At 44.4% G+C, this 27519-nt stretch overlaps 1 protein-coding gene across 1 annotated transcript; it reads right to left on the bottom strand.

Moving 5' to 3' along the window:
• Positions 1-5184: 5184 nt before the first annotated feature.
• On the bottom strand, positions 5185-27519 carry LOC147633539 (sphinganine C4-monooxygenase 1-like). The gene is made up of 2 exons (XM_086806640.1): positions 27069-27519; positions 5185-6082 (listed from the first exon to the last, which is right to left on the bottom strand). The coding sequence occupies exons 1-2, from the start codon at positions 27297-27299 to the stop codon at positions 5540-5542; spliced, it is 774 nt and encodes a 257-aa protein (XP_086662766.1). The 5' UTR covers positions 27300-27519; the 3' UTR covers positions 5185-5539.

The raw sequence follows: 27519 nt of genomic DNA on the forward strand, positions 1-27519 counted from the left end.
TATGCCATCATCCAATTTCCCTAAACCTTATCAATTGGCCAACATTTTCATGTAATTTTCCCAAATTAAAGGCAAAAAAAGATTCAAAGAACTAGAAAATTTGGTAGCTCTTTCTAAATTACCCCTAATTATACTTCATCAACATTGGATCTTCCTAAATTACCACTAATTATGCTTCATAAACTTTGGAGGTTATTCTTAAATTACCACTAATTATACTTCGTCATTACTGGGTCTTATATGTGTTTTAACATTCTCTTAGTTTTGCCTTCTTTTATCCTCCTCTAATTGTAGGTGTCTAGTTTATCTTGGAGCTCAATTTTTGTGTCAAAATGCTCTATCTTCTCTTTCCATGCACTTCCACTACATGTATGTTCTCAAGGGTTTCCTTGCCTTGCCCATTGATCATCTCATTACCTCATCCTTGAAAATGAGGGCTTGCCATGGGAAGTACATAGCCAAAACACTATGTGATTGCTTAAGGAGTTAACTCCACTATTTTTCCCTAATGAATTATCATTTATTAATCTCTAATTATGCCTTGTATTAACATTTGTTAGTCTCCATTATACCTTGTATTATCTCTAAAGTTCCCTCTTTTCATAACTCTTTTTTCCCATTTTGTTGTAATCGCATCCCAAGCTAAATAAGTTTTCCCACATTGCCAAGTTTTTTTTTTTTGGAATTGTCATATTTTACAAGACAAGCTAGACGGTAGATCGCGCGCCTCCCTCTTCGTCGTCACTTTCGCCTCCGCCTTGCTCCTTCTTTGCCTTAGCAAGTGGCTCTCTCGCCTCATGCTCCCTACGTAGCCTGCCTAGTTCCTCGCTTTTTCTCCCTTCCATGCTTCCGCCTGCCCCCCTTCCTTAACCTCTCTCCCCAGTTCTAGTCGGGTGCTTTAAGCTTTCGAGGTTAGTTTTGAACCCCTAAGAGCACTCCAGGGCAATCGCTCCGTCATCCCTGACTGAGGCTGCCGTCCTCACCTGCCTCTCTTTTTAGAAGAGGATCTCTAACTCCATGGCAATCGCTCCGTCATCCTTGACTGAGCCGCAGTCCTCACCTGCCTCTCTTTTTAGAAGAGGTCCTCACCTGCCTCTCTTTTTAGAAGAGGATCTCTAACTCCTCGCTTTGATAGTCGTTTCTTTGGAGGGCTCGCTTTGATAGTCGTTTCTTTGGAGGCCTCCGCCTTGGTATGCAATATTGTGGGTAGCTGCCCCAGACACACGAACAATTCAAGTATATGTTAGGCAAGCCTTCTTAGCGCGCATAGAAAGATCACTAAGATTCATCCTTTTGGGCATATGGTGCATCCGAAGCGTATATCAACTACCACAAGTCGTTGGATTTTGGGTTTGCTCATCGCCCACCCTGGCTTGGTGTCTAGTTGAGACTTTTTAGAGGGGCACTCGAATGGATTATTTTGGATGCCAAGTTGGCATTGACATCTCCGCTAAGCAGGAGTTAGCCCCTCTTCTTATGAGCATTCAAAAGAAGCTACTATACTAGAGTTCTACCAGGCTTTTCTTAGCTGGCCGGGTTGGCAAATCAAGTTCTTCTCGCCACCATGTGATACATCACCTCTTGCTAGTCTTTCTCCCAGACATGTATTGGCCAGGTTCAACATTTAATCCCAAACTTTCTATGGGCTTACAGCAAGATAGGAGACCTGCCCGGGAAAAGGTGGCCTCGAGAGTGATCATTCAATTGCAATGCAAAAGGGGCCTGGGCATCCTCGACCCCTCCATTTGGAGTCGTGCCATGTTGGGCAAGTTGATGTTTTGAGGTCTTCTTCCGAGTGAAGGACTTCCTCCTCGCTAGGATCTCCGCCTGCACCCCGATCCTGGGAGGCCCTTGGCCTTAGAGCACGAGATGGGTTTTCGTAGAGATGCGGGCATGTGACTTTAGCCCAGCATTTGAGGACAGATTTGTAGCCAATATCTTGCGTGCTTGGCATCATCTCAAACTAGCCGGCCCTTTAGTAGCTTGAGTAGCCTCAGAGTCTTCAACATCCTCTGACATGGTACCCCATGGTCCATATGCCTAGTGGTCACATGCTTGCCCGCACATATCGTGGGGAGCTTTAAGCGCGGGCCCTACTAGGTCACTTGGAGATTGGCTTATATTTAGATAGCTGCCCCAGAGGCCCAGGAGAGGGACCTTACTAGGATCCGGGGCAGAGACAGACTAAGCCTTGACATCAACCCCTCCATCCCTCCAGAGTGGCTAGCCCTAATACTAGACCCTCCTCCCCCGCAGTGGCTGGGTGGCTGGGAGTGTTCTCACCAAGCACGATATACCCTTGGCAGTTCATGGTGTGGATGAGAGCTCAGCCTTACTCACCTTCTCTATTGGGCTTCATGGTAGTTTGGAAAGAGCGAAGACCCCCTTAGAGGATTTCAAGGGATGCACCTTGCAAAGGTGGAGGGTGATTGGTTTTCATGCACATGAGTGGCACACCAACCCTCCACCAGCCAAGGTGAGTAGACAGAGACTCTAGTGGTTATGGATTTGGGAGGGCTAGCCTCTCACAAGTCTCCAATGTGACCTGGGGGAGAGTGGACATGGCATGATTCAGAGGACAGTGAGGAGACGCTGAGCACCCCCTTTTTTGCTTACACTACACGGTTGGACCGTAGGATTCGAATGTCAGAGGTTGAGGGCACTCTAGCAAGACACTGGCAGTCCTAGGGCCTCCCGCCGCACACTTTCTCAGATTTCTAGAAGCAGTTGTGGGATAGTTTTCGGCTACGGCAGATCACTCTCTTTATGTGGCAATTGGCACTTAGCTGACCATTGGGGGTAGACCAGCATTATATCAGAGGTGTGGCCATCCCCAAGAGTCTCAGTGTCATTGTCTTTGGGATTTCCCGAAGGCTCAACGGGTTTGGCAGAGGATACTACGCATTTTCACTATGGATCGGGCCCCCACCCGTATGGTTACGTGGGGGGCACAATTGATTGGGCCACTGAGGCTGCGATCGTTATGCCATATGAGGAAGGTGGGGGACTAGACTTGAAAGCCATTGAGACCACGATCGTTATGCCATATGTGGAGGAAGGTGGGGGACTAGCCCTTCAGGTCTCTCACCTTCATATTTTTGTAGTGCAGTTCCAGCTCATCCTACAGGTCATTGGACTCCAGGGTCTAGCTAAGGATAGGAGATTCGCAGCAATATAGCTACATGGCATATATGGAGAGCTCGATACAGCAAAGACATCAAAGACATCAAAGGCACCCTCACCCCGCCCCAATAGAGTCTATCCGAAGCATCTAGCTCAATATAATTCATACCCTTCGTGGTCAATGGGGGTAACTTCAAGGTGGCTCAAATTGCATGTGGAAACGTTGGGAGGCCTTCTTGAGGATCTAGCGTCACCCCTTCCTTACAGAAGTGGGGAGCCCACTTGGCATTATAGACCACCTGTGTAGTTGTTTCCACCTCCCCACATTGTATTAGATAGCCTTCTCCTCCTAGAGCGGCCAGTTAGGGGAGGAGAAGAGCATCCTCCCTTTTTATGCATCTTGACTCTCGCCTCCCATTTGGGGACAAGTTTGTACTTAGCCATTTTGGCTATTTTCTCAGTAACTAATATATCGATCTTTTTCCCAGGGAAAAAAAAGAGTGGAATTATGGGGAGGATCTTTGTTGAGTTCAAGGGATACACTACACGTCATATTTAGAGTTTATCCACAAGAGCACTTCTCAACTTCATAAGCCAAGTGAAGGGATCATTAACCCATGATTTAGACTTGCAAGAATCGGTTCATGTTGTTCAATAGATAAGATTTTTAGCAAAGGCATCATTTTCTCAAATCTCTCAACTCCTTTTAAACAAAGGGGTAAACATCAATATTGAGGATACTGAATACCTAAGTAGATGCATAATTCATAAATTTACCACAATCTATGGATTATTGATTCTTTTTCTTCCATGACACCAATCCATGAATTTCTCCTAAATTTAGCAAAGGGTTCTTCCTTGTGGATAGGCTAGTAGGGTGTTTCTCCTACTTAAGCTTTTTTAAGCCGTGTGGCTTTTTTAAATCGTGTGGCTACGAAGTGAGAGAGCCTTTTGCCTTCTTAGGCTAAGCCCTCATGCTTCTTGTAAAGAGAATGGTGGAGAGTTCTGTGTGGACAAGAGAACTTATTTACGATGAGTCGAAAAGAGAGAGAGAGAGAGAGATCTTGGGGAGCTTTAGGGTCAAAGAAAACAACCCGCTCCCCCCCCCCCCCCCCCCCCCCCCCCCACACACACACACACACACAGCAATTTTTATTTTGAATTTTGTTAAGGGTAAGAGCTCCCTAGTGGTGGAAAATAACTCAAGCTTTTACACTTGCCTAGGACCTCTTGTAGCTTTCACACTTTTAGAAAAATACCTAAAGACCACAACCTCTATTTTACAAAAATTGAGTAAATAAATCTCTCTTAAGACTGCACACTCACAAACTCTATCGGTAATCCTCTCATACGAAACAAATAGAGCAACGAATCGACTAACACAAGGCTTAAAAGGAGCAGCATTTTATAGCAAGGGTGATGCCAACTAGTGCAAAATGTGGTTATACCTTTTTCTATCAATAAAAACATGAAGAAAATGGCAGACTGGACCAAATGCAGTAAGGAATGCATTCTTCATGCAAGCTAGCCCTGCCTACATATGGTGAAAAAGTCGCATTCCTTGATGGAGTATTTACCTTCACAAATTGGCTTTCCTATAGAAAATGAATAACTCAGAGACCAGTTTATCTTATGTCCCTCATCGCCCACTCCACTTTCGCAAACTCAAGCAGGGAATGAGAAAGTATCTTTGGTTGAAAAGCTGACAAATCTTCTGATGCACGAGAGGGAGAAGAGTGAAGGTTCCTGCAGGCTTGCAAGGGGATCGATCACTAAGGGGTGGATGCACCTGTTCAATCGATTGTGAAGGGGGAGGGGAAAAGCCCTCTTGTCAATGATATCCTGATAGAAGACTGGTAGGGAACAGATCCTAGTTATGTTGCGAAATGAATCCTGGCGAATGGGAAGGGGAGTTACACCAGTGCAGGTGAGAATGTGGACTGGCATCTGAGTAGTATTCAGCAAGGTCTCCACATTAGTGCATGAACAATAAACAACGCAACGCAAAAATGTAAGATAGAAAACACGAACTGATTCGGTCAGCCTGCAACTGAACGCATGTGCACGCAAAATACATTTTGTTGGGGAGCCACGGCGCCCACATCCATTATAATATAGATACAAAGCTGAGCCATAAAGCTGAAAGCTCCGAGAGGCTCATGAAGGCGAGAGCCAAAACAAATGTAATTTACGATCCCAGCCCATTCTTTGAATATTTAATACAACAGAAGAAAATATATGTGCTGCCTGTATGGTGGGTGGTGCTTTGATCCTTCAGGAGACCATCCTTTAGAAGAAGCTTTGTTGAGGGTTCATTTGTAAATTTCATATCAAAGTAAAGCCATTCATGTGCTGTATTGGAAATGCATCCAAGCTTCCACTGGAATTTCTGCTTACGTGTGCACTGGAGGCTAGATCATTCATTTGCGGGTCTAGCCTCGAACCCTCCATCTGCCCGGTTCTCCAGTTTGTAGGGCATGTAGGTGCCAAGCAGTTTATCCCATACAACAAAAAAGGGCTGAGAGAAGTTGTACTTTGTCCCATAAAGCTGATGATGGATATCATGGTAGGCTGTATTGTTCTGGAAAAACATGTGAAACGGGTTTCCAGGCAACCAGAGCCCACAATGGTCATCCACAGTCTTTATCGTTGCAAAGGAGAAAAAGAAGACAGACGTTCGTGGGGTCATTCCTGACACTAGGAAGGAGATGGCCCCACCTACTGTATCCAGTAACAATCCCTCCAGAGGGTGATTGTAAAGAGCACCGAAGGCATATGGGACTACCAGTTTGTGATGCTGTGAATGGATGTGCCGATATAGGAACTTGTTATGGTGCATGTAGCGATGCACAAAGTACTGCCAGGTGTCCATTACCAGCATTGCCACAAGAAACTGACCAAGTTGGGTTGGTATAGATGGCTGCATAAAGCTTTTAGCAGAGTCTCCTGTTCTTGTAACCTGGAAGCCAATTACAGTAGAAATGCAATTAGAATCAAGTACAGAATTGAGTTGCTTCATCATCATGGATTCAAACAAGTATATAAGGATGTTAAGGTTTTGTCATGCACATGAACCATCATAATCCATGTCACCTTTAAGCACACATACTTTTCCCATTCCAAACACTCCCTTCTATGATCAGCCCTGGGCTTAAGAGCATAATCGGCAAGGCTGAAGATCCCCATTTGACACTACTTTCACACAACACCTTGGTGGAAATTGCAAGTGCATTCCTACCCAGAATTTAAATGTCATTGCACTCAGGGTCACCTTCTTCAATCAAGCCACAGAAATCCAATTTCTACTCACCAAGCCAAAACAACCCACACATCCACATGCTGGACTGAGTTTAGCGATGCAGCTTGTATGGGCATGGGTTTGGCAGCTCATACCTTTAAGACCATCAAACACCTTGCATGGACCATGGTTGCATTGAACGGTGTTTTATACAGTGTGAAACCATACGGCTTTTTTTGTAGTATAAAACATTTTTTTCACTTCTTTTTATTTTTAAACATCTCAAAAAACATGGAGAAATCCTATTTTTTGCTCAAAACTTGTACACGACGTTTCACAAGGTCTGCAACCTGTTTCTTATGACATCTGACAAAGGCGTCATGGACGCCACGAACATGTTTCATATCATGTAAGGTTTGAAAACCATTCCTTGTGACACCTGGCAATCGCATCATGGACGCTGCGACAATGTTCCATATCATTCAAGGCACCAGCCAAACATTTTACAATGCTTTGCACCCCCATTTCCATTCTTTAGTGCTTCCTCAATTGAGGCTTCTTTGCACACGGCTGAACCATCCCTTGCTCAACGGCTGTCTTATGCCCAATTGCTTCCTAAGGCTTCAACCCCTTTCACCTGTTAGCACATTCAGTAAAAGTCTTGAATCTACAGCCCCACAATGCTTGCCAGAGTAGACAAATGATGGCAAATTCTTCTTCGTGGCCCTCATGTCTGATGTTTGGAGCAAATGTTGGAACTCGCCACTTAAACCAATTTAATCACCTCAACAGTCCATAGTTGCATAAAATAGAAACAAAACAGAAACGGAAACGGATAGCATCCATGCAACAAAAACATTGTGAAACTAGGGAACAGAAACGGCTAGGAAACGCCGGTCTTTAACATTACATTGTATACATGAAAGGTAAAACTGTAATATATATATAAGAAGAGCGAAAACGTTGAGAGAAATATTTTGGAGGGGGGGGAGGCGCACTGTTCTTGCTCAACAATGTCAGACTAGACGATCGTAAATAACTTATGAACCTAGGTTTCACTTATACAGGCCACTGGGTTTATAATCAGCTCCAGTGCTTTTATAAACTTTTAATCAGCTCCAGTGCTTTTATAAACTTTTAATCCTATGATTATGTATAACTACGCCTCCACTTGTAAGCCTCTTCCACGTTAGAGATACCTCCCCACTAGACGCCCCATGTCCGGCCTCTAGCCCGACCCCACATAAGAGATGGTCAGTCCACGCAGCAAACTTGAACCGTAGAGATAATGTCTCCACTTCTTCAAGGCATGGATGACTACAAGCAACTATTTCTCTTGCATCAAGTACCACATCTCAACCTCAATGAGCTTCTTGAGCGTTTTGCTCTCAAAGAAAACGGGCTGACCATCTTGGAATAGTGTTGCCTCTATGGAAAAATCATTAGATTCGTCTCAACCCCAAATGGCTTGCTAGGATCCACTAAATAAACATAGGTGCCGTAGTCACCAACTCTTTCAAAGCCTCGACACTCCTGTTTAGGACTTCATTGCGAATATTCATGTCCTCCTTTTTCATAACCCCTTTTAGGAGTCGAGTCAATGGTGCAACCACCTTGGCATAATTTTGGATAAACTTCCGAAAGAAGCCTACAAAAGGATTTTACCTACCGTATAGTCTACAACACTAGCCACTCAAGAACCTGTCTCACTTTGTCTGGGTCTACACATATACCATCCTAAGTGATGATATGACCCAAATACAAGAGCTTTGTTTTAAAAAAGTCACATTTGGATTCCTTTGCATAGAGCTTCTCCTGTCTCACTATCTGCAAGACAGCCCCACGATAGTCTTAAGATGCAGCACATGCTCTTGCAAGGACTTTAAATAAGTACGTCATCCAAGAACACCACAACAAACTTTCCCAAATGTGGACGAAGTAAAGCATTCATCATCTGCTGGAGCATTGGTCAAAACCAAACGGCAAGACCAAAAATGTTGGACTCACACACAAGAGGGTCAAGTATTAGGGTTAGGGTTTGCTGCAAAGCAGTACACAGAACTTGCAGAGATGCACAAAGATAGAGAGACACCGAGAGTACACAGAGAATGTGGGGAGGGTGAATGTGCAAGTCAACCCTAGCACACTTTAACATCCACTATAATATCCAAATACAAAGAGTATGATAAAGTGTCCTTTCACACTAGATATCCAAGGAGAAAAACAACATGGAAAAAAGTGCCCTTGGTTACGCTCTTGTTTATACATAGCACTACCATAAGTATGCATCTGCCTTCAAATCCCCCCTGTAGTGTAAGTATGAACCTATACAAGGTAGCAAATCACTCTCTGTATGAGAGTAAGCCTAAGCTGTTAGAAAAGCTTCAAACTTCTCTCTAGGCAAATCCTTTGTAAATAGATCTGCAACATTATCCTGTATAGGGCAGTAAGATAGGCTAATCTCCCCTACATGTAATCTCTCCCTGACATAGTGATAATGGATATCAACGTGCTTGGTGCGTGCATGAAATATGGAATTTCGTGCCACAGCCATAGCACTCTTACTATGAGAATAGTGGGTGTCTGCTAACATTCACGAAGATCAGCCAATAATCTCCTCAGCCATACACAATCTACCATAACAGTGAAGGCTGCCATGTACTCAGTTTCACAAGTAGATGTAGCAACAATGGGTTGCTTTTTACTCAACCAAGATATGCATGAACTGCCAAGAAAAAAACAATTCCCACTAGTGGATTGCTGAGTATCATAATCACCAGCCCAATCGGAATCATGTATGCATAAAGGCCTCCCCCCCCCCGGCGGCCACGGATAGAACAATCCAAAATCCAAGGTAGCCTACAAATATCGAAAAATGTGTTTTTACAACTTGCCAATGCTTTGTACCTAGAATGTGCATGAATTTTCTCAGTAGAGACCCCAAAAGCTATGTCAAGCCTCGTGTTACACAAGACAATGAGGCATCTAATTGCTTGGCTGTAAATGGTGGCATCAAAAGGTTCACCAACCTGGTACTACTAGATAGAAAGTAGCTTGCATTCTTCCATGTGAAATCTTTTTAGCAAATTCTTTATGTACTTAGTTTGCTACATAACAATGCCATCATCTCTATGCATAAACTATATGCCAAGATAGTAATGTAAAGGCCCCAAATAGATCCCACGTATTATTCTTCATGATAGAAGAAATCTCATCCTGCATGGCTTGCATCCAGTGCTCATTCTCTTGTGCTTCTTCATAAGAAGAAGGCTCTTCTCAATCATAGAGACCCCCCATAGTAGGGAGCTGAAATTTTGCTATCTTGCAAGGTTTTCAGCAACCATCAAGGCATAGATTTAGCATCTTGTATGGCTGTTCGTTCTTCCCTGACAACATCTTCAACCTCTTCCATAGAAGGGGGCTGATTTGATGCCTGTCCCAAATGTCTCACATCGTATTCAACTTGAGGCATATCCCGAATAGGGGCTGGCTGAACTGAATCCCCTCTTATGGCTATGGGTAAAAGCCCATCAAACATAGCCTGTGAGCTTGCGTCATGACTTTTATGCAAGTTGACCATGGGCTGAACTGAATTTTCAGCAATACCACATCTCTACTCACGAAAATTCGGCGTGTCACTAGATTATAGAGACGGTATCCCTTGCTCTCGTTACTGTAGCCTACAAATATGCATTGATTGCTTTGTCAACCAGCTTTGTTCTGAGTTCCTCTAGCACATGACCATATGCCAAACAACCAAATGTATGCATCCTATTATACCAAGCCTCAAATGGTGTTATGGTCTTCAAAGCTTTTGTTGGACACATGTTCAACACATGAGTTGCACACATGATGGCTTCCATCCAAAAAGTACGAGGCTGCAAGCAGCTTCTATGCTTTCTCCATACATCTAGTCATCTCCATGAGAGACCTATTCTTTCTCTTAGCTACACCATCCTACTACGGTGTATAAGGCATAGTGCATTGGTGTTTAATGCCCTTCTCAAGCAAGTAATTCTTGGATGCATTAGACATGTATTCCCCACCTCTATCTAAGAGGAGGGTATGTACCTTACATCCAGACATATTTTCAGCCAAGGCCATGAAGTGTTGATAGCATGTAAATACATCTGCTTTTGCTTTCAAAGGATACACCCAGGTAAACCTTGAGTAGTCATCTACGAATGTGACAAAATAAAGATGCCTCCCCATGGATGATGTCCGCATCAGACCACATGCATCACTATGTATGAGCTGTAATTTATTTTCAGCTCTAACAGCTCCATCCTTGGGAAATGGTTTGTAGTGCGTCTTTCCCAAAACATGCCCCTCACATACATGTCTTGTTGGAGACTCAAGAGGCAGCATATTGTCAACCATATGATGCTTCTACAAAATCATCAAACTCCCAAAGTTTACATGCCCAAAATGAGCATGCCATAGCCCTGCATCATGCATAGCAGAAGTGTGAGCAAGCATTGTATGTGCATCATATGGACACTTGTTATAGCTGTCTAGCTTCTACAAGCCATTGCATTGTGTTCCAGAAGTGACTATAGCATAACCCCTTGAAGGGTCCTTGACTAAACACTTCTTATCTGCAAATTCAACCACCAGTCTAGCTTATACAAGCCATTGCATTGTGTTCCAGAAGTGACTTTAGCATAACCCCTTGAAGGGTCCTTGACTAAACACTTCTTATCTGCAAATTCAACCACCAAACCTTGATTGGTTATGGCTGAGATAGAAGGTAGATTTTTCTTTATCCCTCGAACATACAATACATTTGTCATGCATACATTTGCACCATTGGCTGCAACAAGCATGACCTTGCCTATCCCTTTCATTAGATAAGTAGAATGATCTGCACATAATACAGTTCGGCCATCAAAAGTGCTGAAATACATCTTTGCAAGAGGTGATATGGCTGAAAGCACCACTATCAAAATCCTTACTATGGGATGCAATCACAGACATGATGTTCTATAGCACTTGGTGTGTCCCTAGTACATGTGACCAAAAATGTCCACTCCTCATGGACTACATTAGTAGACTGCTTTGCTTTGTCATTAGAAGTGGCAGCTACTACATTACCTGCATCTACCTTCTTCTCTTTTGTCATCCGCTTTCTACATTCATTTATGTAGTGGCCAGGCTTATGACAATAGTGACATTTGCCCTTCTTTTTGTGCTTGTTGGCATCCCCTTTTTCAAAGGAATCACCCCCAGAAGAGGGCTATGACCAACCTTATTGGACTAATGTCCTCCATGCTTAAGCTCTTTGCTTTCCCTTTGTCCTTGACTGAAAAAAGCCTTGTCACCAGCATGGTTGCTTGATAGATTTGCTCTTGTTTGTTCTTCTTGCAAGAGTAAACCCACCAACTCTTCAAAGGTGACTAGATCAGCACCTCCTCTCATCGAAAGACCGATAGAGGTGTGAAAGCCCAAGTAAGAAGGGCAAAGAATTCAGTGTGTTGGTGACTAGTTGCCTGTCAGGGATAACCTCATCAATGTTAAGCAATTGTTCTTGCAAGTCTTTCACTTTAGTGAGGTGATCTATCATAGAGTCATCCTCATCCATGGAAAGAGCATCCAATTGCCTCTTCAAGTAGGCAACTCTTGCCTCGTTACATAACTGATACATTGCTTCCAAATGTCCCATGCAAGCTTTGTTATCTTCCAAGAACAAATGTACGGAATGATAGACCTTTTGACAGAAAGGGCTATCAAAGACAGGGCCTGTGCATCCCTAGAATCCCATCTTTTTTTCTCTTGCATAGAAGCAATAGCTCTAGCTTAGCTCTTAGAGCTCTTTGAGGAGCTCCCCTCTGAGGTGTTGCTCGCTGCAAGGTCACATTGTAATGCTTGCAAGCAAACCAAGAAGCACTAACGTGATGTGCCAGGCAGCGAAATACTCTTGTGCAAAGTTTTTGCATGCTAAAATGCAGCCATAGCGTGCATTGTACTCACGAAAGTGTCCAAAACACACGATGTGTGAATTAATGTGTCGAATCTCTGCACAATGTGTTTAATCTCTGCACTCTAACCCCGATACATCCTCCAAACAAAAAAGCCCCAAATTTTGCATATTGAATTGCTTGAATTTCAAAAAAGGCCCAAAATTTGTGCACAATTTTGGCCCCACTTTGTACTGAATTGCAAACCCCCAAATTTTGAGACTCCCAAAATACCTTTACTGCACAACAAAACCTGCAAGCTAAAAAAGCCCAAATGTATACTCACGAAGAAGGTCTGTTAGCAAGCAATGAGCATGGACGATGAGGCGGGCTTGGCACAAAGGTAGATGGGACAACCTAACAGGATGCCAAAGAGGAGGCCGGGAAAAAGTTCGCCAGAGAACTTTCCTGGTGTGCTGAAAATTAGGGGTCCCGACTCGCCAAGCGGGTATGGCGAAGAAAATAGGATGATAGCAGGCACAGGGAGGAAGCTCTGCATTGCACAGAATACTCTTAGCGGCATAGAGAAGGGTCTTGTGCACGGCAACACACATGAGGGCGACAAGGTTAGGGTTTGTTGCAGAGCAATACATAGAACTTGCAGAGATGCACAGAGATAGAGAGACACCAAAAGTACACAGAGAATGTGTGGAGGTTGAATATGCAAGTCAACCCAGGCACACTTTATCCAATATAATATCCAAGTACAAAGGGTATGATAAAGTGTCCTTTCACACTAGGAATGAAAAAAGTGTCCTTGGTTAAGTACGTAGCACTACCATAAGTATAATATCCAAGTAGAAAGGGTATGATAAAGTGTCCTTTAACCAAAAAAATCATGGTGACCATACCGAGTACGAAAAACAATCTTCGGTACATCCTCAGATCTAATCCTATTCTTATGATACCCCAACCTCATATCGATTTTCATGAAGTACTTTGCTCCTCGAAGCCGATCCATGAGATCATCCATGCGTGTCAATGGATACCCATTCTCGAAGCCGATCCATGAGATCATCCATGTGTGTCAATGGATACCCATTCTCAATGGTGAGTTTGTAGTCCGTTGTAATCTACACAAAAGCGCATCATGCCATCCTTTTGCTTGGACAAAAGCACCGATGCCCCCATGAAGACTTACCTGGCCGCACAAACTCCCTTTATCTGGCCGCACAAACCCCCTCTCGAGATATGGTTTGAATCTCATCCTCTTCGGTTTGACTAAACCAATAGGGTTGTTTCGTATAACGCTGACTACCAGGTAACAACTCAATAGCGTGATTCATGTTCTCAGGTGGAAAACTTTCACACAAATCAACTAGGAACACGTCTACAAACTCACGTTTAAAAGAGATATTGCACTTAAACAGACTTAAACGACACAAATACCTATCATACTCAGAAGATTGAGTAATCATTATGTACAAAAGTAATAATATGGTTTTCATAATCAATTTGCAAAGTAGGGTTCTTCAATTTGCAAAGTAGGAACCAACATAATTACATCAACCCGATCCAAGGTCATGAGGTGAAAGTTAAGGTTCTCGCGATAGTAACCCATGCACAACTCTATATTCAGAACCGGTTGCATACCCTTGGCAACCGTAATTTCTGCACTAAGTGAGCACTCACAAAGTTACGACTATTGTCATTATCAAAAAGTACACATACCTTAGGCCCCACTTGACCAAACCTTTCATCCTGAGATCATGTTTGCCAAAGGCTAAAGTACCCAGAGAGCATCCCCAACACAAACTATGCTCCGGTTGGTGAATTTCAATAGTAAAGATACAAGGATTACTTGAGATTTCATGAACAGACACCGACTTTCCCTTGTTCTTGTTCAGAAAATCCTAGACCATAAATGCTCTAGTTGGTTGCACTCGAAGCACCCTCCTATCTTCTTCGCTTTCGCCTTTTGGCTACCTTTTGTTCTTGTCGAGCCTTCTTGGTACTTTGTTGAGGTGGAGCCGTTGAATTGTTGGATTTCAGATGAGCTTTTACTATCACCATAGGACCGCTATATAACCCATGCGTGAACATTACCATGGCATGGAAAGGTTCCACTTTACACTGTGCTATATAAGTACAGAAGTCGTTCAAACGGTTTCCCCAACATGCTCTAATCTTGTAGTTTCCAATAGGCCGTTATCAAGTCTACTATGGCAAACTACTAGCGTGAAAAGCATCCATAGACCCTTGCCGCGTCTTGGGCTTGAGCTGAAAACCACACCACTTGATATAAGCCTTGTTCTTTAAGAACATATGGGCTTGTGAAGTCCTTCCATCATCGGCCGCACCAATCGAGTCAACATAAGTCGTCCACTTGTCCAACCAATTTCCAACTATAGCTTCCTCTCACCCTTTTTTCACTCCGGAAAAGGCACAGCTCAAATTTTGAGGGTCAACGAGCCGACTCAAAGCGTGTAACATAGTTTCAAGGGTGGTGAGGAGATCGGTCATGCTGGTTATATTAGCTTGCAAAGTATTGAGACTTTGCTCCATCCATACCTAGTGGCCAATCGTAAAAGGAATCTATGTTGGATCATTACCTTGAGCATTAACTTGTGGGCTTCCACCGATGGTAGGGTTAGATGACTCTGCCGTGGGAAGGAAGTAAAAGGTTTAAGTAAGGATATTAGGGTGGAAATATAAGTCCCACACGACGTTGTTGACAGGAAAACGGTGTGGACAATAGCATACTAAGCTCAATTCTTAGATAAAACAATTCATGATCTACAACTGCTTGATGTCCCATTGTACATCTATGATAACATCACTCCTTGAACACATACATACGAAGAGAAAACAATCCATAAGCTGAAACCGGCCTTCAGAAATCTGACGGGCCGTGGAACAAACACTCGCACACAAAACACTTTATCACCCATGGGAACCTAAAAAAGGAAAACAAACAGGGGAGCTAGAATGCTCCTGCAAATAGTACAAGGACACCGATTGGCCCCAAAACGCAGTGGCGCCCCTTGCGGTATTTCTTTACTTGATCAAATATGAGTACAAAGTACAACTTGTCGAATCCTTTACCAATAGGATCCCTTTTAGCTTTTCACCCAGGACTTCCAAATAAGAACTCTCGCTATTACAGCAAAGCATTCCATAGAGAAGGCACACCTGTACGACACCTCCCTGCTTGAAAAGGTCTTCTCCATCGCTATCATGGATCCCACAACCCTTTCCCAAAGAGCAGTAGGGCTGTACCAAATCAAATGTCCTTCCTATAGTCACAGCTTGCATGTAACCTTGAGAAAACTATAACCTGTTCACATGAATCCAAAGACATGTTCTCCATATGAAACCAAAGACCTGTATCCCATAAACCATAGGCCTATATCCTCGATACCAAAGTCCTGTTTCTTCTCGAAAGACCGATAAACCATAAAACACGGTTGCCAAAACCCAGAGAAAGATAGAGGACGTGTCAAGCAATCCCTGAATACACATAAGTCCCAGACGAAGAGCAACACACATCTCTTCCAAGGACATCATCCTGTGCATCTTAACTTGATCCTCTGTATCCAAATCTCGTAAACAAGGCCTGCAATCCATGATGAGAGAGAGAACAATATCCATGCACCAGGGCCTGCAATCCACTGAGAGAGAGAGAGAGAGAGAGAGAGAGAGACTGATCTCTAGTCTCCACCCTTGCGTCCATCTTCGGCCGTGCACTCCTCTACTCACGAAGAGAAGATGAGAGAGAAGACTGTTCTCTGAATATTGGTCCATGCTGCAGAACACTGCCCGCCTGGCTACTTCCACACGTGCAGCCACCTGGCGTAGAGGGCCTCCCACTTGACACCCGCCTGGCTGCCCGACTTGCTGCAGAGAAACTCCTGCCTGACACCCGCGTAGCTGCCCGTTGCTGGCTGCCCGTCTGGCTGCCCGATGCTGCCCATTGCTGACCGGCTGTAGTCCATACGCAGCAGCAGTGCCCGCCACCTGTAGCCCATGCGCAGTAGCCCTTGCGCAGCAGCAGCAGCCCATGCGCACAGCTCTTGCGCAGCAGCAGCCTGTAGCTCTTGTGCAGCTGCCTGGACACCTGCCTGGTAGCCGCCTGGTAGCCTGCCTATACCTCGCGTAGCGGCGCTGTCCCACACGGCGACCACCTCCCGATGATGCCCGCCATGATGATCGACGATGATCCACGCGTCAACCTTCTCTCCCTTCAGCTCGCCACCCTTCACCTTATATAGAGGCGATGCGCTTTCTCAAAAAAACCAAAAGCAAAGATTTAAAAAACGCATGCTTTTCAAAAATAATAATATTTTAATCATCAAAGGTTATTAAACCTTATAAACTTAAAAATCCCTTTTGTCCCCTTTCGCACTTGGGCTGGCCACATGTCAAAACCCCACGAATCTTCCCTCGTGATCGATCTTGGTTCGAACTCGAATCCTGCAAACAAACGAACAACAAACAAGCAAGGGGGTGCAGGCCTGACTCACCTCCCAACCATGACAGCCGTGGGCGAGCCCACAGTCTTGGCTGTCCCCACCGAGCCACGAGCTGAGCTAACTAGGTTGACGTACCGACCAATCTCCTCCTCGTAACGTCCCATACCGCCACGAAGCTGCCCTCGCGGGCCTCGAGATTGCTGCCGGCCTCGGCTGCATAAAGCAGGTGCACGTCTGCACTAGATCCAGGCTCCAAGACCATAGAGCTCTCACAAACTCGCGAGACTCTCTATGTACAATAACTAACCTTGGCCACCCTTTTATAGGCTCTTGGCCGGTCATCGGGCGTCCACACTTGGCCGCCCGCCCGTCCATACTTGGGTGCCCGCCCGTTAGTATATCCCTAACTCAGCTCGTCAATCAGCCTGCCTAGTTCCAAGCTTCCCCAAGCCTCGAAACTAGTCTTGCATGCGTATAGCACACGGTAGATACCCACTGTGCACATGACATACTCCCCTTCCTCTAAGAGCTCACTCCTGAGCTCACTAAAAAGCCAGGGTAATCTCTCTGAAGAGAAGTCAATGTCTCCCATGTAGCGTCCTCCTCAACACGATCCTTCCACTTGATCTTGTATTCCGTGATAAGCGTATGACGCAATCTTCGTTCACGAAATCCAAGAATCTTTTCAGGTTCGTGCGGAACGAATGTCATGTCCTGGACATCTATAATTTCTTGAGGAGTAACTAACTGATCTGCTCCACCCAGTACTTCCTTAAGTCTATTGACATGAAATACAGGATGAACTTTCACATGAGAAGGCAAATCCAATTCATATGCAACTGAACCAATCCGTCGTGTAACACGAAATGGTCCACAGTATCTAGGGGATAATTTCGGAGATCTACCTGTCCGTAAAGTCTCGAAATCTTTCGGAACTCGCAAATACACCATCGTTCCTTCAGAGAACTCTCTAGGTGAACGATGTCTATTAGAATAAAACCTGTCTCGGTCTTGAGCACTTCTAATAGATTCCTTCGCAACTTGTAACATTTCCTGCATATCTTGCAAAAAATTACGTGCTGCATCATGCTGAAGTCCTGAGAATCCTACTGTAACAGGTGATCTTGGTTGAAAACCGTACATAAGCATGAAAGGACTAAACCCTGTACTCGTATGCTTAGTACTGTTGTATGCAAATTCTAACATAGGAAGATAATCCTCCCATGAACTCTGTCTTTTGGATACATATGCTCGAAGCATATCCTCCAAAATCTGATTCACTCTTTCAGTCTGGCCATCAGATTGAGGATGATCAGAGGAACTCAAATTCAAAGTTGTTTCCAACTTCTCGAAAACAAGTTTCCAAAAGTTACTCGTAAACTTAGAGTCCCTGTCACTGACTATGTCCTGCGGTAACCCGTACAGTCTAAACAATTGCTCGATAAACTGCCGAGCTAATTGCGTAGCTGTAATAGTCTTCCGGGTCGGTAAAAATCTAGCCATCTTTGTCAAGCGATCTACCATAACCCAAATAGAATCGTGGCCTTGATGTGTTCTTGGCAATCCGGTAATAAAATCCATGGAAATACTTTCCCATTTATTACCTGGGATTTGCAAAGGATGCAACAACCCAGCCTGTCTAAAGCGTTCAGCTTTATTTGCCTGACAAATCTGACACTTGAGAACATAATCTTCTACATACCCTTTCATCTTCGGCCAATAAAAAGTGTGTTTCACTAATGATAGTGTCCTGTGTACCCCAGGGTGTCCAGCAGAAGGTGCGTCGTGACACTCCTTCAGAATCTTGGACCTAATGTCCGGGATCTGTGGTACACAAATTTTGTCATTACGGAATAGTAAACCATTCCGAATCATCCACTGACCTCCTGCAGCCTGAATAGTAGACTGCTGAGTCACCGAGTCTTGGTCAATCAATGAGCTCCCGTCCTGGATCTTCTGCCAAAATGGACCAAAATAACTATCAGTCCTGCAAAGCCCTCTCAATGACTGAAATAAGTCAGTAGAAATCTCGATGAACGACAAAGTATTCACCTCTCTAATCCGACTAAGCGCATCTGCAATATTATTCATGGACCCTTTCCGATAACGGATCTCAAAATCAAAATCTTGCATTAACTCTGCCCAACGAGCTTTCCTGCCTCTCAAATCATCCGCATCACACACATACTTGATTGACTGATGATCAGTCAATACCACAAACTTGGAGCCATATAAATAATGTCTCCAAACCTTGAGAGCATGAATCACAGCATAAAGCTCCTTCTCAAGGGTTGGCCAACGAGATTGAGTGTCGTCTAGCTTTTTACTTTCAAAAGCAACCGGTCTACCATCTTGAAATAAAGCAGCCCCAATAGCATAGTCACTGGCATCAGTTTCAAGAACATAAGGTCGACTAGGATCAGGCAATGCTAAGATAGGTGCTTCCTTGACTTTATCTTTCAAAAGTCTGAAGGCCATATCCAAATCGTTATTCCAAGTGATAGGCTGATTGGACTTACGTCCACGACCTTTCAATAAGTCGGTCATCGGTAGTGTGAGCTGAGAGTACTCCCGTACAGATTTCCTAAGAAAAACAACAAAACCGAGAAAAGAACGAAGTTGTTTCACTGTTCGTGGTATGGGCCAGTCCAAAACCTTCTGAACTCGGTCATAGTCAATGCTCAATCCATCTCTAGTGATCTTGTGTCCCAAGTAAATGATGTCGGTCATAAAGAACTCACATTTACTCAATTTAGCATATAGTCGATTCTGTCTTAAAATAGATAAGACAATCGTGAGGTGTCTGACATGATCCTCAAGAGTACGACTATAAATCAAAATATCATCCAGGAACACCACCACAAATTTCCCCAAATGTTCACGAAAAAAATCGTTCATCATTTGTTGGAAAGTGGCTGGAGCATTGGTTAACCCAAAAGGTAATACGAGAAACTCGTAATGGCCATACCTAGTCCGAAAGGCGGTTCTTTCGACATGCCTTTCATGAATACGTATCTGGTGGTAGCCAGTACGCAAATCTATCTTCGTGAAATATTTCGCTCCTGCTAACCGGTCAATTAGGTCATCTGATCTAGGGAGAGGATAACGGTTCTTAATTGTCAACTTGTTCAATCTTTTGTAATCTATACACATTCTCCAAGTATTGTCCTTCTTTCTCCTAAGCAACACAGGTGCACCCCAAGGTGATTTACTTGGACGGATCTGGCCCATCCTCAAATAATCTTCGAGTTGTTTAGCCAACTCATCTTCCTCAGCTTGGCTCATCCTATAAGGTGGAATACTCACAGGATGAGCACCAGGGATCAAGTCAATACGATGATCTACTGCCCGTTCAGGTGGTAAACCCGATGGCAGTTCCTTAGGAAATACATCTTGAAACGAATCAAGTATCTTCTGTAATTCTTTGCTTTCAAACACACTTAATTCATTCACATCCAATGAAGGGATAAGAAAAGAAGAAAGTGGAATCAATACACAATGGAAAGCGGTGTACAAAGAAGAATTCATTATATTTCCAAAATCAATTGTATTTACAAGAGGTCCCTGAGAGGGATGGATACAATCACCTAAAATACTATACTTGGTGTCCCTATGCTGAAAAGAAAAAATATGACTAGACCAATCTATCTGGACATCAAGAGTCTTAAACCACTCAATCCCTAATAACAAGTCTACATTTTCCAGATGCATGACATAGCATTCCAGAGTATCTTTGTAGTCCTGAATCTGGATTGGAAGCATCTCCACCTTGCGATCCCAAACTTGTCTGCCCGCAGGTAGACGTACCTCATAGGTATGGTCGCTGAGTGTCGTGTCAAGACTCAATTTCTGCACAAGTTTGTAGTTAACAAAGTTATGCGAACTGCCAGGGTCTAAAAGAATGTGAATTTTATGGCCATTCACTTCTCCATAAACTCGGAGAAGATCATGCATGCCAAATACCTTAGAATTGAACAGACAATCAGAACAAGTACTAGGGCGAGAAAGTACAGTAATTGACGTACCTGTCAAAGACAACTGGTTAGCTGCCTTTGGCTTGGGTCCTGCGTTTGCCTTGGTACCCTTTTTCTTCGGGCACTCATTACGCATGTGTCCTTTTTCTTCGCAGATAAAACAACGTCCTTCCTTCTTGAGCTTTAAAGCCCTAAGGAGTCGTTTCTTCTTCGCTGGTGTCGAACTTGAATTCTTCGAAGGTTGGTCCGAAGACTTGCCTTCAGTCGTGTTAGCCATAGGTGCGGAGAACTTTCTTTTATGCTTGTTCCCCTGCTCGGTAACGGGTTTTGACTTGGAAGAGACCATCGTATCATCATAGATACGAGCTGAATGAATGGCCTCGTCCAATGTTTTACATTTGTTATTTTTAACCTGTAATCGGTACGAGTCGGGTAAACCAGCTACGAAAAACCCCAACAGAGTGGTGGGATCCATCTTTGTAGCTTTCATCTGCAAGTCACGAAACTTCTGGAGATAGACCTCATAAGTGAGGTGCTGCGAGGTCATGGTCAAAGCTGAAAACCGGGCAACAACATCGTAGTCATCCTCTTTCTTGAGGAATTCTTTCTTGAAACTGTCTTCGAATTGTGCCCAAGTCGTTGGCTTTGGGTTCAGTTCCTTCCACCAAAGCAAAGCTTTGCCGGACGGGAAACCTGCTGCTAACTGTATCTTCTTTCCATCATCATATGGATGAAACTGAAAGTGAACTTGCCACTTATGTAGCCAAGTGTCCACGATCTCCTTGGTTCTCTGCTTTTGCTCGCCCTCGAACGGTTCCGGAGTAATATTGGGGCCTAAAGCAGAAGCCAAGGTATCCATTCCCGGAAAAGTAGAGAGGGTAGTGGTCAAGAGAGCGATGGAGTTCTGCAAAGCCTGCATCTGGGCTGCGATTTGTGCCTGACGTTCCGCCGAAGAAGCTTCAAGAGTTACTTTGAACTCTTGGAAATCTGCTTTTGACACAAACTCGTCAAAAAGATCGGCATCAGTGCCTTCCGTAGCCGGCAAGCCTTCGCGTTCCACGAGGGGCTCCAACTCTGATTCTTGGGTCGACATCGTGAAGAGGATACGTGGAGAGAAAATTTGGTCTTTGCACAACAAAAGTGCGAGCGAACTTGAGAGCTTGAGAGCTTGAAAGCTTGAAAGCTTGAGAACTCGAGAGATGTGTGGCAAGAAGCCCACGTGAGGGGGTTTATAAAGGTTTCCCAAAAGCCAAAAAAAACTCGAAAAGCTAGTCTTAGCTTTTGCTTTAGCTTTTGTGTTTTTTTTTCTTTTTTTTTCTTGAATAAATATATATATATATATATATATATATATATATATATATATATTTTAATATATATATATATATGGATATATATATTCGCTTTTCTTTAAAAAAAAATAAACATCTTGAAACCTTTGAGAGGGGGGGGTTCTTTTAAAATTTAAAAATTTTAACCTCCCCTAAAAAAAAACAAAAACGAAAGCATTAAAAAAACGTAATGCTTAACTGCTTTTTTTTTTTTTCGCTTCCCTCCTAATCTGCTGGCGCCTGGATTAGCCCGCCGGCGCATGCTGCTGACGAGTCCTTGCTGTCGTCATTGCTGCCGGCGCCAGGACCTGCGACGCCACCCGGATGTGGTTCCTACGCTTGCCGCCTACAGGGCATGGCTGGCGTAGCGTTGGCCTGGGCCGCCTGCGCTAGGCTACGTAGGCCTGGGCGCTGCCCGCTTGGCCTAAGCGCCGCCTAGGCTGGCTGCCTTAGCCTGGCCATAAGGCCACGTGGCCTGGCCTAGCCGCCGGCCTGGCCTGGTTGCTTGGCCGCCTAGTCTGAGGCGCCTCCAGCCCGCTGCCTGCAAACATGCCAACGCATCCACCTGCCCGCGTAGCCACCTTCTCACACGTGCTCACTCGTTCAAGCGTTCAACGAAAGCAACATGCTTGCGCTCTCTCTCACGTTCGAAACAGGAAAGCAAACATGCTTTTTCTCTTCTTTTTCCTGTTTTCTCTCATGCGACTGCACAACACGACAGGTTCTTCTTTGCAAAAGCAGTCAACCCTATTCAACCTACCATCTCCCATCAACATGGGGTTCTTTGATGAAGAAAAAACACATACAAATTCTGAAAACTGCAGTATGGACAGAAAAAACAGCAAGTTTTTTTAACACATACCGTTCTTTGACCTCTTCTTCTGACTTGCTCGTTCACGAGGTATGCTCTGATACCACTGTCAAAACCCCACGAATCTTCCCTCGTGATCGATCTTGGTTCGAACTCGAATCCTGCAAACAAACGAACAACAAACAAGCAAGGGGGTGCAGGCCTGACTCACCTCCCAACCATGACAGCCGTGGGCGAGCCCACAGTCTTGGCTGTCCCCACCGAGCCACGAGCTGAGCTAACTAGGTTGACGTACCGACCAATCTCCTCCTCGTGACGTCCCATACCGCCACAAAGCTGCCCTCGCGGGCCTCGAGATTGCTGCCAGCCTCGGCTGCATAAAGCAGGTGCACGTCTGCACTAGATCCAGGCTCCAAGACCATAGAGCTCTCACAAACTCGCGAGACTCTCTATGTACAATAACTAACCTTGGCCACCCTTTTATAGGCTCTTGGCCGGTCATCGGGCGTCCACACTTGGCCGCCCGCCCGTCCATACTTGGGTGCCTGCCCGTTAGTATATCCCTAACTCAGCTCGTCAATCAGCCTGCCTAGTTCCAAGCTTCCCCAAGCCTCGAAACTAGTCTTGCATGCGTATAGCACACGGTAGATACTCACTGTGCACATGACACCACACTTATGAGTTTTCCTTTTCATATTAAACTGATGCCTGACCACACTGTCCATCCCGTGCCCGTGCCCACTTGCTTGTTGTCAAGAGGGAAAAACACAGGGTGGTAACATAAGCTGCCCATGGTCCCAAATCAGTTTGAAAAGAAAAAAATCACCCGAAAGCAGCCACTTTGAAGCCAAATAGCCAAGTGTCGAATTTTGAACACTAGTACAAGCCTATCCGTACATTTCAGTGCGGGTCCGCATGCATCTGTAACCATACAACAAGGTGCAAGAAAGCACCGAGGTGGAGGAGATGGCGAGAGTGAAGTCGATGATGAAGATCTTCCCCTTGTGCTCAAGAGGACAAAATATATATACATATATATATATATATATATATATATAGTCCTCTTGTGCACAAGGGGAGGCTTTTTTGGTAAAATCAAAGCAAAGCTTTATTTGGTGCACATAGCCAAAGGTATTTGCCTTAGGTAATGGGGATGATGGGCTTGCCCACACCTCATTGGTTTTATTTTTAAAAGTCCGGCCTTTGTTAATAAACCAGTCCATCCATTGTGTACATGCACTTTAACTCTCTTTTCCACACAACAGGCGTTCTCTGTCAAACCGATGACCTGTCGGGCACATGCCTTGCATAATCCAACGCTTGTGTCCTGTTCTTGGGTACCCACCAAGATGTCCACAATGCCCAGAACCTAGACCTAGATAACCTCCCATCCCCAAAGCCTGTCAAAAGTCCATAAATCCTGTAAATCTGCTAAAATACAGATAAATGCTTGAAAATCCCACAGATCCCGGAAATGGTGACACACCCCCTGGGCTTCTTGTTCACATATCTGTCCTTAGCAAAATCCTGAAACGTTCTATGCAATAGTCCATATATTTCCCCATACAATAGAGATGTCCGTAAGGTAGTCGTCGTACACAACATGTTCATACAACAAGCGTTTCTAGAGTAGTAAGGCAAATGACAAAGTAATGAAGGCATATTATATGGAACTAACTAAAGGACTAAAGCTCGCCCAATGCACTCCTTTTCTTACTCCCTCATCATACCAGCAGCCATGTACAGTGATCACCTCAGCTTATTACATGCAGTCACAGGATAGGTCACACAGGAGAGACAGTTGACTACCATCCATGGTTGGCCTTTTCTTACTCTATGTAATTCCTATCCAGAAATAGTCTATATAGAAACCATTTTCTCACACTAACAAAGGAGGGGCTTATCAAGCTGCCAGGATACTTGGAAGTTCAGATTAATTAAAAAAAACAAAGACTCGTGAGTCGTAATAACAAAGATGGTGCCCTATTGATTTTGACTCGGTAGTTTTGAAGGTAGCTTGCTTACCTTCCTTAAGTTTCATGAAACACACAAGCATAGCCCGCAACTAATGGATTATTCAAACAATGTCCATGCCATGAATACTCCTACTTTCACATAAATATCCAATCACCCAGAAACTAACAGAGCCGACCACATGTAGAGCTCTTCATAGACCTTTACATGAGCAAAATTAGCTCATCTCACAAACCATCATTTTTTAACAACAATATTTCATTGTGAAAACAAGCTTCTCAAGCACTTGGCACAAATGTAAGCCTGTACACCAGAAAAATAATCTTAGGAGGGGGGAGGGGGAGGGAGGGGGGGCACACCAGACACAGCCCCCTATCTATGTGGGGCAGCTCATTTGAATAGTTCACGTGTTCATATACATTGTCTTCACACAGTCCAGACGAATTTTAGCAGAAGGCCCACTGCAGCTGCAAGGTCAAGGAAGCGTTCAGCCTGGACATGGTGAACAGCGCTCAGAGATACCTGTTTTGAAGCTGACATGGACTTGGCTTTAAGGGCCATTACCTCATCAAGTGGCCCACCTTCAGTTCATGCTCTAGCGAGCGCAATTTTCGTAAATGTTCAATTTATGTCCGGCTCATGTGAAAACAGACACCGGCACACAATCACTGCACAGCCTCTTCTTTTGTGTGCTATGTCAGTGCCACATGGACACATCTGAGACGGCCCTTATTCTCACTACAAAGCACAAGCTTCAGGAGCCATGTCACATGACTGGTGCCCATACGTAAAAACAACTGGATTAGCCGAATGATGAGATGACAGAACAGCTTCTTTATTGTGTGGGGTAACTTGGTATCCAGTTGCAAAATGCTAAGAAAAGTCAATGAGAAGCTTTCATCTTTCGATTGCATCCAGCCACATTTTGCCAAAGCTCTTACATAGGCTCACAAGTTCGAGCTGACTGCATTCAAAATTGGTGTGAAGGAACTGGCAACCTCCTCAAAATCAGCCTCCTGAACAAACAGAAGAATGCTGCAAGCAAAAAAGAAGGAAAAACACCCCTTGCAAACAAGAAAAGACCACTGCCTTTCTACTTAAGAAGAAATGATTTGTCACTTTAGGGAGGATACATAACTCATGTGCCATGATGTGGATGAATAAGACATATAGGGGTACTGGCTTTAAATAGTTGCTCCAAAAAGAGCTGTTCCAGGGAGATTGCCAAGTGCAGATACCTCGAAAGAGCCACCCCACCTATCCCAATCAAGTCTAAAAGCATGCAACAGGTAAACATATTTTTGAGCCTAAGGGTTAGATGGTCAGGTGGCTTGCCTACTCATAATCTGAAGCATGAGGATAATTTGACACCAGATTGACTTGCCTCTATCAACGACCACCCAGAAATGCAGGCCCCTTGTATCATTACAAAGAAAATTCGTTTAGCATTTGAGGTGGCCATCAGCAGCAAGTGATTGGTGTTGTGGTTTGAATTCAGAACAGCTGGGAAGACATACATGGGTTTACCAGTATGCAAACACTTAGTTCACTGGGAAGAACGTCAAACAATTTGTATTCCCCACTGACACTTGTGAATGGTTGTTCATAGTTAGACCAATATTTGGCTCTTTTCACGTACTATAAACATATGTTCCCAAATGTCTTGAATTTTGTTCTGATTTTTTGTTCGTTCTACCTCTGTTTAGCTTTGACGCTTGAAGGCCCCCCTTTTTGGCCGGTCCCCAGACACGAGAAGGAGTCTCAGTGTTGATTAATTCATCTCCAGCCAATCCAAAAGGGAAGTTACAAGATCAAGAGGGCAAGTCATTATGCGACTATGGGAGTCACCAAACCACTATTGGCCTTCCACGAATGCAAGTCTATGAGCGTAAAGCATTGTATCGACATGGAGCAATCTGCAAGACACCAAGGCCATAACAGGCCTGTTTAGGTACAACAAACCTGTGGATGGGGGCTTCTCTCAACGCCATTCTCAAAAATCGCACAGGCTCCTAAACAACAACAGCAATAACCTTATTGGATGCCGTACATGCTACCTGATGTAGACATCCTATAATGGATACACTGTACGGCCATAAAGAATCAAGAGGCGGGATTGTTCCTTAGCATGAAACAAATCATGAACGTTACACTGATATTGGTATTTCTGGAAAATTTTGTTATTAAATAAATATGTAAGATTAGGGCAACCAAAGAAAAAGGGTGACAAGGGATAAGGGGTCCTTACTGTGAACAATACGATGGCCACAACCGCCTGAAGGGCCTGCTGCAGCAAGACTCCTTTGGCCACAGACGAGGGGGGTATCAAGTTCCGCATTTCCTCCTCTTTCCTGGAGTGCATGCGGTAGCGATCCATGGGCTCAAGCAAGTGGTAGAGGCCCGAGTACATCCAGTAGACCACGATGGGCGCGAAGGTGCCCATTAATTCATCGCTCACATAGGGCTCCCAGAACACCATCTCTGTGAAGGGTCAATAAGGGCAGCAGACACTGTCTGATTGTTGTTGGTGGGTTTACCTTCTGATGGTAAGCCTGAAGCAGGCGCATGAGCTTGCTCCAGATGACGATAATTGCTGTGTCTGTTGAAGGGGACAAGGACATACATCGACGAACAGGATAGGTCAGCGAGACCGGCAACAAGCTATGGCTGTGTGCGTGCGCCTTCCACGGCTACCTGCA

This window comes from Cibotium barometz, chromosome 12, assembly GCF_041138505.1.
Source record: "Cibotium barometz isolate CiBa-2024 chromosome 12, ASM4113850v1, whole genome shotgun sequence".
Lineage (NCBI taxonomy): Eukaryota > Viridiplantae > Streptophyta > Polypodiopsida > Cyatheales > Cibotiaceae > Cibotium > Cibotium barometz.

What these genes read in the sequence shown, in the direction of transcription:
- LOC147633539 (XM_086806640.1), bottom strand. Translation starts at nt 27,299, where the DNA reads ATGGTGTTCTGGGAGCCCTATGTGAGCGATGAATTAATGGGCACCTTC. An exon ending in TGGCCATCGTATTGTTCACA is followed by an intron (nt 6,083 to 27,068) that starts GTAAGGACCCCT and finishes ATTGGCTTCCAG; the next exon opens with GTTACAAGAACAGGAGACTC.